Source organism: Amyelois transitella, chromosome 17 (genome assembly GCF_032362555.1).
Source record: "Amyelois transitella isolate CPQ chromosome 17, ilAmyTran1.1, whole genome shotgun sequence".
Classification (NCBI taxonomy): Eukaryota; Metazoa; Arthropoda; class Insecta; order Lepidoptera; family Pyralidae; genus Amyelois; species Amyelois transitella.
Genome location: NC_083520.1, coordinates 1,641,723 through 1,662,857, shown reverse-complemented (window position 1 = coordinate 1,662,857; position 21,135 = coordinate 1,641,723). Strand labels below are relative to the sequence as shown.

The 21,135-nt window shown below is 34.5% G+C and overlaps 1 protein-coding gene across 1 annotated transcript in view; it reads right to left on the bottom strand.

Moving 5' to 3' along the window:
• Positions 1-21,135, bottom strand: part of LOC106130149 (sialin) — a 40,915-nt gene that overhangs the window by 4,600 nt on the left and 15,180 nt on the right. Inside the window, exons 6-11 of the mRNA XM_060948838.1 lie at positions 18,149-18,235; positions 17,082-17,215; positions 13,384-13,533; positions 2,195-2,342; positions 1,129-1,269; positions 151-236 (exon numbers count right to left, since the gene is read on the bottom strand). Coding sequence (XP_060804821.1) covers positions 151-236; positions 1,129-1,269; positions 2,195-2,342; positions 13,384-13,533; positions 17,082-17,215; positions 18,149-18,235 — 746 coding nt within the window. The remainder of the gene's footprint in view (positions 1-150; positions 237-1,128; positions 1,270-2,194; positions 2,343-13,383; positions 13,534-17,081; positions 17,216-18,148; positions 18,236-21,135) is intronic.

Genomic DNA, 21,135 nt, shown 5'->3' with positions numbered 1-21,135 from the left:
TTTTTTTTACACATTGTAAAGTTAATCAGATACATGAACAATGCAATGTTTAAAAATCCACCCTTTATACATCATTACTTTTGATAGGCTATTTACGTTTAAATGCCACGATTAGGCAAAAATAAAAAAAAAATTAAAAGAATTACTCACATTGTCTTTGGTAAGTTCCCCGACCATAAAGGTAGACAGCCAACCGCCGAACGACGACAGGGTGTTGGCCATGCCGAAAATTGTACCTATGAAGAAGAAGAAGAAACAGTATTGATAACAACATTGGATTAGATTTTGTAGAGATTTTTTAGTCAGAAATGGGTGCGCTGATAAAAAGCAAGGACTATAGCGGCGCACTGTGAATATGATTTGACGACCAAATTCAAATTTCAAAGTCAAATTCAAAATTTTTATTCATTATTATAGGATACTTCATATCACTTAATAATTGTCAAAATGTATGGTTTAACAACATTGGTTGACGTCAAATAAATTACTTAAAACTAAGTTTACTGCCGCTTCCAAGGCGTCAGTGCAGAAGAAGCGGTAACAAACTTCACTGCAGCATTTTCTTCAACAACGTCAACTTCACAATATCAATTAAACTTAAAATAGAATGTGGACGAGAGAATACATTGTTCAACCAATTGACATTGAATTGACATCAACCATTGACCAAAACTGGAAGGTTGGTAGAACCATGGGTGGTGGTGGGATTTTTACACTGTGGAAATATTCCGCAAGTCACAGGGTAGTTGGTGACGAGGCCGCCGTTGATGGTGAGAGCCATGAAGATAGCAATAGACCAGCTATTAACAACGAAGATAGCAACAGGCTACGAAGGTTGTTGAAGGTAAAAATTTTAGAAGTTAGCGATGAAACAATTATTGAGAAGGTAGTTAACAGAAAACAATACTATATATACATATATTTAGTATATGTTTAGAGTATATATGGTATAGTAAGTATGTTTATTACACATTTATTATCACCCACACAAAGGTTCTCTACTCAATCCAACGGTATACTGTTAGATAATGCTGTTATCTAACAGTATACCTCTGCTATTACCATCAAGTCTATTGTACTTTACAAATTGTAAATGTTACAATAAAAAATAAATAAATAAATACTTACCACTGAAGTTAGGAGCGATGTCCAATCCGTTCCCGAGGTAGCCGGCGGTGACTGCGCCGTTGATGGTGAGGGCCATGGTGAAGATGGCGATGGACCAGATGCGGTCTTCGCCGAAGAAGGCTTCCGCCAGCATCAGCAGACCTGAAACAATTCAACATTAAATATGTCAAATAAGACAAAACAGTATATTTAATAACTACATCATCTAAGTTACATACTCAACTGACTGAAGGTTTTTAACCTTACAATTTGGAGCCGTCAGTTGAGGCTTTTCTCAATTTTAACAAATAATACTTATGTAAAAGTATCTAAGTATAGTATGCAATTTAGAAATCTAAAGTATTAACTTTATATTACATACAATGATAGTAAAAGTAAAAAAGTATTTATTCGTCATAACATCATAATGATATGTTCGTCCACCCTAAAAATCTAAAAAAATTATATAACAGATTTAAATATTCTTTAAATAAAATAATCATACATCCAACTGAAGACGCCGCAGATCGGATAAAGTGGAATGATAAATGTAGGAAAGCGGACCCCAGGCCCCGAAGAACTTTGGTGGAATGTGCAACGGGGAATGCGTAAAGATGGGAGATATAGAAAGATTTATATAGATATCCCTAATAGTTTAACTTACAATGTAAAATACAAAGTAAAAACACACAATGCTCATACGTCCACGATTTAGATTTGAAAATTGGCGTCCGATGCTCCAGTGTAATTCGTTCCGCTGCTTTTTTCTACACATGCGCTTTGCAAGCGATAGTTGATACAATTAGATTTAAGTTACGTGACGTCAATGAGGGATAACTTTTATCCAATTTTGTAAAAAGAAATAAAATAAATTAGTTACTCAGTTACTTCTATCATTAAGCCAAATAGCTGAGCGTGGCCATTCAGTCTTTTCAAGACTGTTGGCTCTGTCTACCCCGCAAGGGATATAGACGTGACCATATGTATAAATGTTAGTAATAAAATAAAAATCTATTCTATTCATTTATAATGTGGAAAATGTGTGTGGCGAAATGCAAAACTGAATGACAGAACTGAATGATTTTACCTGGTAAACCGACAGCGAAGCCGGTGAAGAGTTTCCTCGCAGTGGTGGTGGACATCTTGCCGGTTCTGCGGAGACTGTCCGCCAGCACTGAGGATGCGAGTGCGCACAGGTATTTGCCGAGATACGGCAGTGACGAGAGCAGGCCATTCTGTAATGTAAAATTAATTATATTAAGTTTTTTTAATTTACGTGGATACATGAGTATTTCATATCTTTTCCCATAAAGTATAGAATAAACATACATACATACATATGGTCACGTCTACATCCCTTGCGGGGTAGACAGAGCCAACAGTCTCGAAAAGACTGAATGGCCACGTTCAGCTATTTGGCTTAATGATAGAACTGAGATTCAAATAGTGACAGGTTGCTAGCCCATCGCCTAAAAAAGAATCCCTAGTTTGTAAGCCTATCCCTTAGTCGCCTTTTACGACATCCACGGGAAAGAGATGGAGTGGTCCTATTCTTTTTTGTATTGGTGCCAGGAACCACACGGCACAATAAACAATTTAAAGTAATTAAAATTAAATTAAGACTTAAAAAGATTTGCATATGCAACTTGCTAGTCTAAAACAAATATCGTTGAAATATTTCGAGTTTAAAAAAAGCATTTTCTCCTATTGGCCGTGGACCATCAATGGAAAAGATTTATAAACAGTATAATATAATGCAACGGGAAAATTTGCAATCAGTTTATGTTAATTGTAATCTATTTTTTGTTGTTTGAAGTGTTTATAAATAAAATTTATTTTCTCTAAGTATAAAAAAAAAGTATTAACCATTATGTATGTTATGTTAATTTATTTTTATTCGAAACTTTAAACTAAATACCACTAGTCTATACAAGGTGTTGATTTTGTTTGGGCATCATGACAAGGCTAGCTACAATGGCTGAAAGTGGGTGACTGCGCCAGTCCATTCAATGCTAATTTTGATTATATGTAGTTGTCTTTTTACGGTGCAAGTGCGTGTATTCATTTTATCCGTACATACATACATATAGTCACGTCTATATCCCTTGCGGTGTAGACACGAGCCAACAGTCTTGAGAAGACTGATAGGCCACATTCAGCTTTTTGGCTTGATGATAGAATTCAATTTCAAATAGTGACAGGTTGCTAGCCCATAGCCTAAAAGAAGAATCCCAATTTTATTGAAATCCATGGGAAAGAGAGGGTTCTTTTTTATTGGTGCCGGGAACCACACGGCATTTTAATTGTATAATTGTTTTAAAGCTTTTTTCTTAGTAGTACGGTTTCTGGAAGAGGGAAAAAATATTTGTGGAGTACTTTGTTAGACTCGATTACCGATTTCTATATGACATGGCAGATTTCTATATGGCATGGCTTGCTTGTGTATTAATCATTTGTTTTTTTTATCTAAGATTGAGTATTTTTTATATATGCTCCAAATTCTTGTCCTCACATTGTTACTAAGTTACTTACCTCCTATCTATACTAATATTATAAAGCTAAAGAGTTTGTTCGTTTGTTTGTTTGTTTGAACGCGCTAATCTCAGGAATAACTGGTTCGAATTGAAAAAAAAAATTTTTTTTTGTTGATTAGACCATTTATCGAGGAAGGCTGTAAGCTATATAACATCTCGCTGCAACTATAAGAAGCGAAGAAATAATGGAAAATGTGAAAAATAACGGCGAAAATTATTCATTCTTGAGGGCTTCAATGATGTTCTATTCTGTACATGGCAGAAAGCAAACTTCACATTCTACTTTATTAAAGTCAATCAGGGAGCCGTAAATACCGTAATTATCTATGTGGAGGTCCAACTGACGCCAGGCCGGATTAACGACGGACCACTTTCGCACGCCGAGGAATCTAGACTTCACTCACACTAATTAAAAAGCTACAAATAAACTCTCGTTACTAAGGCTGCCTTTACAATAAACTAATAAAAAAGAATTTATAAATCTCCCGATACAAAATGGCAACCGGTTTTTTTTTGCTTTTATACATTTATATGATCACGTCTATATCCCTTGCGGGGTGAACAGAAAAGGCAGTCGTGAAACACTGATGGCCCACGTTCAGCTGTTAAGATTGAATCGAGATTCAAATAGTGACAATTTGCTAGCCCATCGCCTAAAAGAAGTATTCCAAGTTTATAAGCTACTAGCTGTGCCCGCGACTTAGTCCGCGTGGAATAGTTACTTTGAGCATCATTGAAGCCCTCAAGGATGAATTATTAAGTTTTTTTTTTCACATTCTCCATTACTTCTTCGCTCCTAAAAGTTGCAGCGTGATGTTATATAGCCTGAAGCCTTCCTCGATATATGGTATATTCAACGCAAAAAGAATTTTTCAATTCGAACCAGTAGTTCCTGAGATAAGCGCGTTCAAACAAACAAACAAACAAACTCTTCAGCTTTATAACATTATTATAGATAGACAATCGTCCAACGACATCAGACGTATAGTGTGAGAACAGCCTTACTAAAGTAATTTGCGTCGGCCACCGCGATTACATTTTATTTACGTGGTCGGCGCCGGCTCAGCTACCCGTATAATGATCGTGGAATCAGGATGGAAGGATTAGCGAGAAACGTAAGTTTATACAAACATATAATGGTCACGTTTACATCTCTTGCTGGGTAGTCAGAGTCAGAGCCCTGAAAAGACTGAAAGGCCACGTTCAGCTGTGTATTGGAACTTATAATTATAGAAAAATGTTTGTAGTGCTGTGTGGATCCCGGCACCAATAGAAAAAAGAATAGGACTACTCCGCGTCTTTCCCATGTACATATGTCGTCAACGTCGACTAAGGGATAGGCTTATAAACTTGGGATTATTCTTTTGGGATGGGCTAGCAACCTGTCAATATTTGAATCTCTATTCTGTCAAAAAGCCAAACAGCTGAACGTGGTCTTTCAGGCTTTTCAAGACTGTTGGCTCTGTCTACCTCGTCAGGGATATATACGAGACTATATAGTGTTTGTAGCGACACACATCCTAATCTAGACTACTTGTCTCAAAATGTTACCCCTTAACTTCAGCAAGTATAAAAATTCCGTGTTGATTTGTTTTTTCTTAGACACTCTAAAAGTTAAATCTATCAATAAAGAACCTTTTTTTTACTCTTTTTTTTTACAGATTTTATTAAGAACCTTTTGCAGTATTTAACTTTCTCGACCTTAGAAATAAATAATAATGCAATAAAATAAGAGGTGAAGACAATTTAGTTCAAAGATATTATTTATTAATATTTTTATGTTTTTATTTTCATATCCCTACTTATCAAATTTATTTCATCATTAAAACAGCAGTTAAACCGTTTTACAACCATGTGCATAATAAAAATTAAATACATAACCCTGCGTAGGAGACCTAGGGTTGACCTCGTCGGTCACATGACTTAGAAAAAATATTGTGTTCACAATGAAATGTAAAATACGTAGGTTGGTTAGGTGCATTATACAATTATACGGAAATCTGCTTTATTACAAGTACTTACAAACAATTATGAAACAATGTTGTGTACAGTCAGAAATATTATTTTTCGTATCGACTGTTGTGACGAAGACCGTAGCTTTAAAGCAAAAACACGTCTGGCCTAACGAGGCAGACAGGGTAAATTGTAATGTCTACCGCGGTTGAGATTCAATGCGAGAGTTTTATTCATTTATACCAATTTAGTGTGCAAAATAAAATAAGAATAGTTTTATTTTCAAAATTGGATACAAGGTTATTGACGTCACATAACTTAAATCTTATTACATATATCTGCTGCCGCTTTAAAGCGCATGTGTAGAAGAAGCGGCGGAACCAAGTAAACTGCAGCATTTTCACCGGACGTCAATTTACAAATATAGATCTCTTAAATCTAAATCGTGGACGAATACACTACATAAAAAAAAAAGTAATTGAGTATAAACCTTATGATTTTAATTCGACATGTTTATATATTTTCCAATGTTGATCTACTTTTTGTTCAGTCTTCAAAGTATCTAAATACCAACAATTTTACTACAAATACAAGTACAATAGAAAATGTAAAAGGAGTGTATAAAATTATCATGTATGTTCAGATGTGACTATAAAATAATTTAATCCTGAAGTTAGGCAAGATAAAGTATCAAAACATATTATTCCGACTGTACATTATACTTTGAACAATTCTCAGGAATTCCAATGTTTATTGCACAGCTACATATAATACCAGTCCCACCCATCGCCTTCACATAGCCGAGGTTCTATACTAATGTAACCTCGAATTATCCTAGAATGATTGATTAGTACTTATGGATTGAAATCAATCCATACTAAACTATTAACTAATATTATAAAGGCGATAGTAAGTTTAAGAACCAATCTTCTTGAAATTTTGCATATATACATATAATAAAGGCTGGAGAAGAACATATGGTACTTTTTATCCCAGTAAAAACTACAGGTCTCCGTGGAATTCGCCAAAACACTGACAGGCTAAGTTCAGCTGTTAGGCTTAATGATAAAACTGATATTCAAATAGTGACAGGATGCTAGCCTAAAAGAAGAATCCCAAGTTTATAAGCCTATCCCTTAGCCGCCTTTTACGACATCTATTGGAAAGAGATTGAGTGGTCCTATCCTTTTTTCTTGCCGTGTGGTTCCCGGCACAAATATATAAAAACATCAGCATTTCTCGTCCCATCCAAAGGTTTCAAAAGGTTCTATCAAACATCCTTTCTCAAATATAAGCGAGGATTTTTCCTTGCAAAGTAAGACATTTACAGATCTTCTGTAAATACAGTATTTGCATACAAAAGCGATAATGGAGCGATTATGCTAATATCTAGCAATAAAGAGCAGACTACGCAGACTGTAAGTGTCATTTCCCTTGCTTAAAACTCTTGAGTTTTTTTTTCTAATAGTTAGGTGAAATGCTTTTTTAAACTATGCTGCTTTACTTACTTATTACATTTATCGAGGAAGGCTTTAGGCTATACAACATCACGCTGCAACTATAAGGAGCAAAGAAATAAATCCTTGAGGGCTTCAATGATGCCCAAAATAACTAATCCACGCGGACGAAGTCGCGGACATAGCTACTTTAATATTAAGGAATAATTTTAAAATTATCTATGAGTTAAATGTAAAGTGTCTACCCCGCAAGGTATATAGACGTGACCATATGTATGTATGTGTGTATATATGTGTCGATACCTATATGAAATAATCTGAACATTACGTGTCGCTCGTTCTCTTCGTCTCGCCATTGTGAATAGGCCCTTAGGACGTACAAACAAGTAATTGAAGGCATCCTGTCCTAAATCCTTTACGAGCCTCATCCTTCGCCATCCGAACCGGTGAAAACCGGTTTCCGGCAGATCAACAAGGAATAAACTAGTTATGATTGTGAGAGTCGTTCGCCGCGAACACTTTTATTTTTGGCGACAAAATTGTGAATATACCAAAAACGACTTAACTGATGCCATATGAACTTAAAAATTCTATGGACAGATGCAAACAAACGTTTTAAATTTCATCAAAATCAGATCAGCTATTCGCAAGTTATTGCGTTACTAACATACATAAAAAAATTGTCTTTTCGCCACAAGTTGATTTTGAGAACTCACTCGCTTCGCTCGCTGGTTGAATTAAACTCCGTTACTGCGTTATTAACCTGACAATATGGCCTAACAGCTGAACGTGGCCTCTCAGTCCTTCACTGCAGGCTGTATCTACCCCGCAAGGGGTATAGACGTGACTATAGAAACGAATGAGCTTTTTAAATCCATGTTTAATTACTAGAATTTCTTAAGCTTTATTATGAGCAACGTCGAACCGCAATATAACAAGCCGGCTACCGTAAATTTTAGCTCCCTAGCGACACTTTGAGTTTTAATAATTTCATATTATTTTAAGTCGATGCGTTTCTCACAAAAACAAAGATTACTTTATCTTTGTCTTTGTAATACATCAAGCTAAATATGGAATTTGTAAAAGTCGTGTGTATAAAAAGTTTGTAAAAAAAAACAAAAAAATTGTAAGCATAAACACGCAAGTGTAAATGAACCCCCGGGGCTATGAACTGGCAAGGTAACGTCACACTCGCACCACATCGACGTCATGTGTGGAATTTTATTAAACAAGTCTAGACGGGTGTATGGATTATTTCAGATCGTTGTCGGCATTCTCTGAGCTGATTAGATTCCTAGACTAAGCAGTCTGAAGATAATGTCTTAAACTATGTTGTACAAATATTTATTTATCTATTGTTTCTTTTTTTTTGTTACCTATTGATTTGAAGTATAGCTAACATTTCGAAAAAGAAAATATTATTCATAAGTGAATAATAATTTAATTTCATTTCATTAAGTATTATACAGTCCACCTTCAAAACAAAACTGTAGCTATTCTTAGATTGAAACTTATGATAATGTTTAAAATTATTAACAAAAAAAAGAACATAATTAATTTGTTTTTTTTTTATACACAACTTTAGTTAAAGAAATTTAAGTTTTAGAATAAGACCTCCTTAATCTAAAACATTAACGTAAATACGTTATCCACAAAATACATTTTAAAACGAATTGCAACATTTTATGAAGCAACTTCAGTGCCTGTTGAATAGTTCAAAAAGTGTCAAACATTTTATTACATTTGCAAACTTAAAAGTGTCAGACATTTTATTATTTTTCTAAACCATCAACACATTTTTATGAATGTTAGGGTGACCACGCGTACGTAGCGTGGTGGGACAACCGAATGTCAAAGTATTAACAAATTTACATTTTTCTTATTTCACTTGTTGTTTGAATTTTTACATGCAGATTTTGCTTACTGGTGTTGCCTGTAAGCAAACTTGTAGTATACTTTTTTGCTAAGGTCAGTTAAAGCAATGAGGAATATAGGTTCTCATCATTTTATATTGAATTAAATAAACATTGCTGTGTTGTATCATACACCAGCTTTATCCTTTACAGGGATACAGTAATCAAAAAGAAATTGATAAAACACATATATTCGCATACAAATTATTTTTTAAATATAATATTATTTACAGGTTATAGCATGTTTATTTCACTTATTGATGTTTTATTACATTATTAGGATAACATAAAACCTTATAATTTTTAATCTAGGGCATTATAGTATTTTTCAAATAGGTTTCATTTTGTTTTTTTGGAATTTCACACTTTTCACGCAATGGCAATTAAAAGTTACACCAAACTATCCAAAAACTCTTTGAAGTTTATGTTTTATACATTGATTGAAATTTTCCCGGATTTTTTTTACGAATGTTTTTTTTATTATACTAAAGTCTAGCTACTCCCTTTACTCGTAGTGTAGACCTTGTTTGTTCGTTCGTAATATCTTTATTGCACAGAAAATTACACAGACCTTATTATACTCCCTCACTTTCCTCATGACTCACACATGTTTCAAGATGAAATTCACTTTCAAGAATTGTAAGATAATGCCAAAAAGCATATTTTACATTTTGGCATATCTTTTTAATATCACTACATAGTATAAAACAAAGTCTCTATTTTAGTCTGTTTGTCTGTATGCTTGAATCTTTAAAATTACGCAACGGATTTTGATGCGGTTTTTTGTAACAGGTAGAGTGATTCAAGAGGATGTTTTTTATGTATAATAACATTTATAATTTTGCACCCGTGCGAAGCCGGGGCGGGTCGCTAGTCTTTTATAAAGACATTTTCTCAAATCATAAAAAGTATTATTTTTCTACAAAGGACCACATAAATTGGTATTCTATTTGACACCTTGGTTTCAATCGCCCGTTTTCTCGTTTTAATTGTAACATCATTCTCTCGTTTCCCATAACTTCATCAGCCGTCATTATTCGAACCTCAGTGCGTAAGATACTACTTACTTACTTCAATTTATATTTTGTAAAGAAATATAATACTTGTGTTGAAATTAATTTTATGAATATATAAATGCACTTATTAGGTCAAATTCATAAATTGCGAAGTGAGAGGGACACCATTACTGGAATTTATTAAGGGCGAGGCCGGGTATCTCAACATTTTATACAACTTGGTACGCAAGTTAATAAATTAATCACATTCACCTAATATTTACCAGTGCCAACTTAATATTCTTTCTGCAGTAATATAACGCAAACTACTGATATGTAACAAGAAACTTATAGTCGCTTGTGCTGATTCTTACAATAAATTCAGCTTAGAAATTATTTTAAATATTTTCTTCATTTATCTTAAATTCAACTAGATCGAAAGAAGCTATTATAACATTATTTAAATCAAACGTTTTGAGTATCACACTAAAATGCGTTCCTATGTTAAAATATACGACCTCCATTATAAAATTATTGGAAAAAATATTGCCATTTTTAAGGATTTGTCTGCGAGACCGTTTGAGGTGTGGCAACTGACTGCCTTTATTGCTATAAAACTTGAGGCTGCCCACTTCTCGGCTGATGCAATAGGGTGAGTGTCTTGCGTTATGCTGGTTTACCCTTTGCGACTTCATAAGTGACCAAACCAGATAAAATCTACGTCCAATGAATAAAACCAAAGAAAATTGAACCTACCAGCTTTAAGCTTTGCGTAGCAGTTTGCGTAGAACCGCTAAAATTATTTATCATAGGTCGCATAAACATTAGTACGTTTATTGTTGCTTTCTTTAGATCCACTTTTGGTATCCCTCTATGTGAATGTAAGTTGATAGCATATTATTCATATATAAAACAATAACAGCCATACTATAAAATTTGATATTTGATATTAGTTATAAAAATAAACTTAACCTTTGCATATAACCAGGGTATTTCATGTATCAATATCATTATTTGAACAAAATAAAATTTATACATACAAAATTATTTTTAATATAATTAAGTTATAATAAAATTTTAATAGACTACTCTTTTGGTCATACTAATATTCAAATGAAGTCATTTATTTAAGTTTATTAATCAATTTGCATATACATACAAGGCCAATATATCCAGATTAAACCAGATTAACTTTAAATAACTAAAATTTGAATAAATTTTATTTATTTAACTTCTGCATTCTTACTAATTACATTCTGCAACTTCGTCAACATTCAAACATAATTCAAAATGAAGCTAACATCCTATCCTTACGATTATTTTGAATGGGAAAGTGTGTTTGTTTGTTGCCTTTTCACAGCTAAACCGTTAATACAAAAGTGTTCTTTGATAATCAATGGCTCACCGTTTCAAGATTATCTGAGTTCAGATTATCCATACACATATTGACACATTTTATAAACAGACGTAAAAATATTTTAATACTATGAGTGAATTTAAAAAAATATAACAGCTTCAACCGTTTTCAGTACGGAAAACTAAAAACTATAAAAATACTGTAAAAAAAAATACAATAAACAATTCCGAAGTCTCATCATAATACAAAACTGTACTTTAGTAAAATTATTTATTAATTTTTTATTCTTGATATCGCTCCTCGATCTCAAAATTGTCTCAATGTAACCACTCAAAGTCATACTTTAAGACACTCCAATAGATACCTACGAGTTCGTTACCAACAATAGTGAAATTCAATCAAAGTTATTGCCCTTATTCCATGATAAAAAAATTTATATACATACGTCGTCATATAGTCACTTCTATGTCCCTTATAGGGTAGACAGAGCCAACAGTCTTGAAAAGACTTGGCCTCGTTCAGCTGTATGGTTTTATCATGGAATTGAGATTCAAATAGTGACAAGTTGCTAGCCCATCGCCTACAAGAAGAATCCCAAGTTTAAAAGCATATCCCTTAGTCGCCTTTAACCACATCCATAGGAAAGATATTGTGTGGTTCTATTCTAAAGTACTGAAAATCACACAACAATATTTTTATTTTTTATCTTTAATTCAATCCAATTTTATTTACGTTGTGCACGATGTTGCCATTCACAACGAGTATCCATATCAAAAAAAGTAAAAAAAAAAATTACTGACTGAAATGTCACAGCAATGTTAATGATCGAAAAGATCTTTCGCAAATGTCAAATGAAATTTCTGCAACGCAAACAACGAACCATAACTTGTTTACATAATACGCTCAGATTGCTAAAGCTACGATTATTTCAAAACAGGTTCGCTCTGTCCGCCTTTCGCTGTTAGACTTGGTCACCCTACAAAATGGAGTGCGAATAAATTGCGAGAACGAATTGAATCGTTCAAATTTCCACTTTGACGTTAAATATTAAGGATCATTATAGAATGGACACAATTCCAATGTCGGTACTACCACAGAATAAATAAAAGCTGTAATCGCACAAGGTTTAGCGAGTGCTGACAACTCGTCGTTTCCGGTAATAATTTAAATTGAGAAAGACAATTTAATAAACACATCGCGTGCATAGTTCTTAGGGAGTGACATAAAAAGCATATAATATTATTTTGAATAAAATTCATTTGCTATAAAAAAATTTTTTTCGAAGATAATTTCCATAGTAAAAAGACTTTTTTAAATTATTTAAATTATTTTATTTATTTATTATGTATTGAATACACGGAATGTAAAGTATATGTCTGTGATTTGGATGGATATATGTATGTATATGGATATAGATATGGATCTTTAACCGAGTCAAACGTCACGTTTCCATCCCTTGCGGGTTAGACAAAGCCAAAAGCCGGAAAGGCCTCGTTCAGCTGTACGGCTTTACGATGGAATTGAGATTCAAATAGTGACAGTTTGCGAGTCTATCCCTTAATCGCCTTTTACGACATCCATGGGAAAGATATGGAGTGGTTCTATTATAAAGTACAGATATAACCACACGGCAAAATAATGATTTATTTAAAAAAAAGTTGACTCAGACATCATCATCACTTCAGCAGTAGAACTTCCACTACTACATAAGCCTACCCCAATGACTTCCACCTCGCTCTATAGGAGGTGACTTGCACCCAAGGTTTCCCCGCGGACTTCACCATATCATCTGTCTCTGTCCATCTCGCGGGGGGCCGTCCAACGCTATACTAAGATATACTTTTGACCTGAGTCAAAAGTGTCATGTCTGAACATGGTATGTGGACTATATTCTCTCTCTCTCCTAGTCTCCTAACACAGGTATTACATACTTAACAGGAGACTTCAAACACTTTTGTTATTTACCATAATTATTGTAAGTTAAAGAATAATTTTTTTTTAATTTTTTTCATTTTTTTCATATACTTAGGTATACTTTCAACTCAGACATGGTATGTGGAAACTCACGTGTTTGATGCTGTAATGCAGTATGCTCTCAATGTAGGTTGGCAGTTGGTTGACCACGGTGAAGTAGCCGAACACAGAGGCTCCGTGCGTGATGATGATGGCCCACACTGGCGGGGAGGTCAGGATGCTGCGCCAGGGCACAGGCATGTGCTGAGAAAGATATACGTTGAATGGTTAAATTTCAATTTTGTTGCAAGTTCTTAACCATACAGTATATAATTATTAATTTAAAAAAAAATTGTTTTTGTACCGAATAAATTGAATATCTGAACAGATTTTGATTATTTTAACAGCAAAGACAGACAAAACCTTCAGACTAAATTTTATTTTTGACGGCCTCTGTGGCGCAGCGGTAGTATGCTTGTCTGTGTCACCGGAGGACCCAGGTTCGAATCCCGGCCAGGGCATGATGAGAAACGAACTTTCTCTGATTGGCCTGGGTCTTAGATGTTTATTATCTATATAAGTATTTATTATAAATATAGTATCGTTGAGTTAGTATCTCGTAACACAAGTCTCGAACTTACTTCGAGGCTAACTCAATATGTGTAATTTGTCCTGCATATATTTATTTATTTATTTCAAATAGCAGCGGATCCCCTCTCAACAGTACGCAATAAAAATTAATCGATAAGAAATTTAACAGTACCGTAGTTACTAGAAAATCTATCAGAACATTTATCTTCTTCATCATATATTGGCCCACTGCTAATCTTCCATCTAGCTCTATCAAAGTTTTTTCTAGCTCATCCCGGCATGGTTTTTTATGTTGTCGGACACCATTTTAGTTTCCCAAAAGCTGCCCACGCTAGTTGGATTTAACGACATATTTCTCACTCCATAGAATTTCTGCCCAATGTAATCCGCTGCCCTAAGTAAATGTACTCATTCACTTTTTAAATACATGTGACATTTAAGTATATATTGAATCTTAAATCGGCAAAACAAGGTGACATCCTTATAATGGTCGTAAAACAATTTCCTTCTATATATTTGGGTCGTCAAGGCGAGGCGAGCCGCCGTGCGAAACTAGTCATTTGAATACAAATTTTATTGAGCCCGTCCAAGGTTTTGTATGCGATTATGTATGACTAACGTATTATGAAATGTATGTATGTAGGTATGTACTTACGCGGGATAATGATTAATCTCAAATGCATAGACTATAGAATGTGTGATTCTAGAAAAATCATATTTTTTATTTTATAAACGCGTTCTTTTAACTTTATTACTAGATGGAAGTATGTATTTCTTAAATAAACTATCTTTAATAAAGTCTACATGAGTTTCGTTTGAGAAACGGTGAAAAACCTCCTCCTTGTTTGGCCGCAATTTTCTCGCGTTTTGCTTAACCGATTTTGATGGGGTTTCAAGAAAGTGCTACACTTAGTAGTCAGTTATAGAAATTTAACCGACTTAAAAAAGAGGATATCGATAGGAGACGAAAACTTTTTACAAAAGTTATAAGAATTTCCATTCAAATGAAATCACAGGCTAGTTGATAATATAATTATTAACTTAAACATTAGCAGAACCAATCAAAGGTGTAACATTGGTAACAATACAAACACACTTGATAAAATTGTAATCTATTAACGAAACCTAAAATAAGTTTGCAATGCTCTTTTTGGCTGCGCGATAAATTTGTATTCACCTTATAAGCGTCATTGTACATCAAATATGGAAAATTATCGGCGATCAAAATAAATAACGATATAGGTATGCTCCGTCGCGTGGGCGCAATATAAATTTACGTAATTCGTTATATCACTGTAACATATAAGTATGTATCCGTAAAACGTGTATGGAGCTGTTTGAAATTACATGACGGATTGTGTCATGTTATTATCAGATTATCTTCTAATCTGACTATAATTTATAACGAAAAAATTCCTGTAATCGCTGTTTATTTGCAAATTCTTTGAACTCTTTAATTAGACTTGTGTTTGTTAAGCAATATTAAAAACGTAATAAGTATAATTGGACCGTTAAGAAAGGATTATAGGACTAACTCCGCCCCGGGGTTTCGCTCGTATGGGAATTTCGAGTTAGAAAGTACCTACTTATTAAGTTATTCCAGGATTATAATTCTACTCGTGTACTAAATTATTCTACTCATGTACTTCAAAATTTCATCAAAAATCCGTCCGGAGTTTTTGCGTGAAAGACAAAACAAACATACATCCACATCCACACACCCTTGCAAACGTTGGCATTTTTTATATTTAAGAGTAGGATTTGTCAAAAGGGAAGGCCCTTGAAGATAAAGAATGACAGTCGTGTCTATTAGTTAAGGATATTGTTTAATTACATATACACGCTTTTTATAAATTAATGCCAGCTATTATATGAAGTTGCGCTCGTGATAGTAATATAATAATTTACTTGTAAGTGTTATTTATAGCGCGGCAGTAGGAAGCTAGGAAGTTGCCTATGACAATCTAGATTTTATAGGAAACAAATACAAAGCGGAACACGTAGTGATTTATTTGTACACTAGGTTTTACACGCAGCTTCACCTGTGCGAATTTAGCGCCATCGACATAAAGCGATGAATGTAACGCCATTTACAAAAAGTTGACGACCAATTTAGCGACACCTATAAAATACAGATTTTTGTCAAATCCCACGATAACCATAGTTTTTATCGGGATAAACCCCACGTTCCTCTCCAGACACTTATCTATACTTATATCGGCCTCTGTGGCGCAGCGGTAATACGCTTGTCTGTGACATCGGAGGTCCCGGGTTCGAATCCCGGCCAGGGCATGATCAGAAAAGAACTTTTTCTGATTGGCCTGGGTCTTGGATGTTTATCTATATTAAGTATTTATTATAAAATATAGTATCGTTGAGTTAGTATCTCGTAACACAAGTCTAAAAGAACTTACTTCGAGGCTAACTCAATCAGTGTAATTTGTCCCGTATATATATTATAAAGCTGAAGAGTTTGTTTGTTTGAACGCGCTAATCCCAGGAACTACGAACTAGTTCGAATTGAAAAATTCTTTTTGCGTTGAATAGACCTTTTATCGAGGAAGGCTTTAGGCTATATAACATCACGGTGCAACTATAAGGAGCGAAGAAATAATGGAAAATGTGAAAAAAAACGGGGGAAATTATTCATCCTTGAGGGCTTTAATGATGCCCAAAATAACTATTCCAAGCCGTCGAAGTTGCGGGCACAGCTAGTTTAAATATATATTGCTTAGGTGACTCATAAAACTTAGGAATCATTGGTAAAAACAGTTGGTGATTCTTATAACTTAACCGCTCGACCATTGGCGCTTGATATCTCGTTAGTATAAGTATCCAGTAGACCCCAAAAAAGATCAGGAACTCACCCCCTTGTTCGAATCCTCTTGGGTTGGTTATTCTTATAATTTAACCGCTCGACCATTGGCGCTCGTACTCACGATAGTATAAGGTATCTAGTAGACCCCAAAAAAATACAGGAACTCACCCCCTTGTTCGAATCCTCTTGGGTTGGTGATTCTTATAATTTAACCGCTCGACCATTGGCGCTCGATATCTCGTAAGTATAAGTATCCAGTAGACCCCAAAAAAGATCAGGAACTCACCCCCTTGTTCGAATCCTCTTGGGTTGGTGATTCTTATAATTTAACCGCTCGACCATTGGCGCTCGATCTCTCGTTAGTATAATTATCCATTAGACCCTTCAAAGATCAGGAACTCACCCCCTTTGTTGAATCCTCTTGGGGCAACACCTTCGTGAGGTAATGTAGCTCCGTCTCCGAGATCCGAGGGTGCTGCGCTGGTGTGTCGTAGACCACGGCGAACCACGCCACTGACCACATCACGCCGATGATACCTGAGATTCGATGTTAGGACATCATTACTAAGACTAACACTGATTTGCGTTGCGTAGTTTTTTTTTTCTAATCTCTAAATAATATCAATTCTATCTTTTAGCCCAATAGCTGAACGTGGCCTATGAGTCTTTTTAAGACTGTCGGCTCTGTCTAACCCGCAAGGGATATAGACGTGATTATATGTATGTATGTAGTTTTTTTTTCACGTACATACATATAGTCACGTCTTTATCTCTTGCGGGATAGACAGATCCAACAGGCTGAAAAAGACTGAAAGGCCACGTTCAGCTGCATGGCTTCATGATGGAATTTAGATTCCTAGTCCATCACATACAAGAAGAATCCCAAGTCTATCCCTTAGTCGCCTTTTACTTATCAATGGGAAAGATATGGACTGGTTTTAATCTAAAGTGCCGGAAACCACACGGCACAACCACTTTTTCCGCATAGATGCGATTTAAGAAACAAACAGTCTCATACTGACTTGACAAAAACTCCTATAAATGCACGTTATTTATATCATTTTGTACGAATAACAATTTGTATTTTGATGGTTTTACAAATTTTGTGATGTAATGATGTAGCTGTGCCCGCGACTCCGTCCGCGTGGAATAGTTATTTTGGACATCATTGAAGCCCTCAAGGGTGAATAATTTTCCCCGTTTTGTTTCCTATTCTCCATTATTATAGTTGCAGCGTGATGTTATAAAGCCTTCCTCGATAAATGTCTATTCAACACAAAGATATTTTTTCAATTCGAACCAGTAGTTCCTGAGATTAGCGATTATTCAAACAAACAAACAAACATACAAACTTTTCAGCTTTATAATATTAGTATAGATTTATGGTATAGATTGAAAAAGGATATTTTTTGATGCTGTAAGCAATTAACATAGTTAATTTCTATAGTAAATTTTGTATAACAAACTCACCAGTAAAATAGAAAGCGGATTCCCAGCCGAAGTGCGCTATGAGAAATCCGCAGATCGGCATCGTGATAGCGGCGCCGAGGGACGAGGCTGTCAACAAAACATTGTATACAATTTAGTACATACATACATATGGCCACGTCTATATCCCTTGCGGGGTAGACAGAGCCAACAGTCTTGAAAAGACTGAATGGCCATGAACCACAACATTTGAAGTCTGTTTATAAAACGAATATTTCAACTTTTTTTTATTTAAGATCGGATACAATTTAAATTAAATCCTATGTAAGGAAATCTTACTCAACAATTTTAAGGTAAGTATATTTTCAAAGGAACTAGCTGAAAGTAGAAATTGGCGAAGAATAACTTATCTAGGCTCTGACGCACGCTTCTTAATTGTAATTACATAATTATTATACTAAGTAGACATTTCGAAATCTTTTCACAGATATAAGAAACAGGTAAATAAGTAAATTCTCAACAATTACCACAGAAAGAGTATTGACGTCAGCAAAAAGGGGTCACGAGGAAGTCATGACTACAAATTATATAGTGCTAAATAATATTTATATGTTGGTCTGTGAGTGACAACCATTCTGATTGCAGACTCAAGCAATATTTAATTTATGTATATTATATATAATAAAAGTTCTAAGATGAAAACATGTAAGTATATCGTACATCAAAAAAAAAACAGAAATACTAACATCATATTATAATAAACCTAGTTAGCCCTTAATAACAAATGGTAACAATAATGCTAACTCAGAAAAAAAACTGCACTCGATTAAACTCGATTATATGTCAACGCCCATATTAATTAGAAATACACGCTACCACCTCTTCTTCTTCCTCCTGGTGTCAGTACCGGTTACATCCTCACCTTTCCTGGAGAGGAGCCCGGGGTGCGCTTTGACGACCATGATACTCTATTGGGTGAGTCAGGTTTTAACACAAAGCGACTACAACGCAAGGGAATCTTACACATAAATGATCATGGTTCCAATGTAATTCGATTCGCTCGATTCAAATTTAGTCATTTTTTTTATAATCAGACGTTTAAAAAAAAGACTTGTTATGTGCCAGTATTTTATTCGGTAGGTATCTTTATATCGTAATAGTTAGCTAAGAGACTTCGTTTATCTTGTTACCAATACGTGAGAAAAACGTATGTTTGTATAAATTATTGAAGTTACTGTGGCTGGTAACTGATAGGAAACTTACTGGCGATTTTCAGGTCAAGCGATGACGTCGTCTGTTGATTCATGGCACTGAATGACAATATAGTTGAGTACTTTAGGAAAATTTTATAATATTTGATCATGGTTTATGTTTCTTTTGAGAAGAGTAAATGAAATGACGGAAGACTTTGAATTATAAGATGAAAATGATCTAAGAATATTTTCTAGTACACATTTCATGGTCTTGTATATGTGTAGATTTAATGAAACTATAATAACCTAATACCACAGAATTAGTACCTACCTACCTGTATTAAAATAGTAATAGTTATATTCAGAGTAATTCAGAGATAATCTAGCTAGAAGACTATTTTTTAAGGTTAATGCATACCAAGCAATGTATACACATAATTTTAAAAAAACTATGGAAAAATACCGGCCAAGTGTGAGTCGCACTAGAGCACGAAGGATGTATCACAGTCCGTGTTAAATATTCTACCGTCTAACTTACACAGTTCCTGACATAAAGCCTGTTGACAGACGAACATGGGATATTCAAAGGTATGAGGTAAAGGTTAATTAACTTGGGATTCTTCTCATAGGCGGTGAGCTAATAGCAACCTATCACTATTTTAATCCCAATTCCATCATTTTCAAGACTGTTGGCTTTGTGTACTCCGTAAGGGATAAAGACGTGATGATATGTAAGTACAATATGTATGCAAGGTCAAAATTTAACAAGTATAAAATGAAACGGTCATTGACATAAGCATACAATCTACCTATCCATTCAGGTCGGACCTGTTAGCAAATACTTATAACAATAGCCATTGAGACCAATGACAAGTAGAAGTGAAAGTGGTCACCCAGGGTCCCCGACTATGTGACAAACGTGAAATCGACTCTATTTGCATTGCGATAAGAATCTTAAAAAACAACAACTGCATGTAAATTTGGTCCTATTCCATTCATCATTCTCCGTGGGTTATGTCCTCGCAAGAATGTGGGGTGACAATGCGTTTCCGTAGACTCGGAAATGAGTGGACTCAGACTAATAGAGGGCAGCACTTCCATTACCATACAATAAAAATTCCGATTAGTTTTGTGTTTGTAATTAAAATATAGGTAAATAGTTAAAATGCAAATTGTCTTGGTAGAATAAAGATATTTTGTTAAAAAATACACCTATCAATTTGAACTATGTTTAAACCGTTATAATTTTGGCGATAAAATATCAGTGAAGTTGCTGTCTGAATTGAAAGCTTTAAAAACAATCTAGAATACGCTATATCGAGAGACAGAGAGAGAAAGAGAGGGAACATGGGTGGCAAAGTGAGAGATTATACATTTTTTGCCATGTCGTTTCTTACAAAACTTGTACTAAGACGAATAACGATATTCACAAACATGACTGCTGTATTGATTTAGTTCATGATGTTATCGATCTATTACACATGTTGTTATCAGTGACTCAATAAAAGATGATTTTCAATAATTTATTACCACATTACGCGGTATTGAAAGCACGTTGTTTCATTTCTCACCTTTACCCTGTATCTTTCCCGATAACTTTCCACAATTTGTGAATACAAAGAAGCCTTATGACTACATCTACAATAGTAATTATAAACTTATTTATTACTACAACACAGTACTGCATTATTCAATGAATTGTATCAATTAAATCATATACGTTTATTGATTTATAATACTGGTTTACTCTGAATTGCCATTACACGATATCTGTATAGAGAAGCCAAAAGTCACAATTGATTTTTAGAAAGATGAATACAACAAGAACGTAGACAT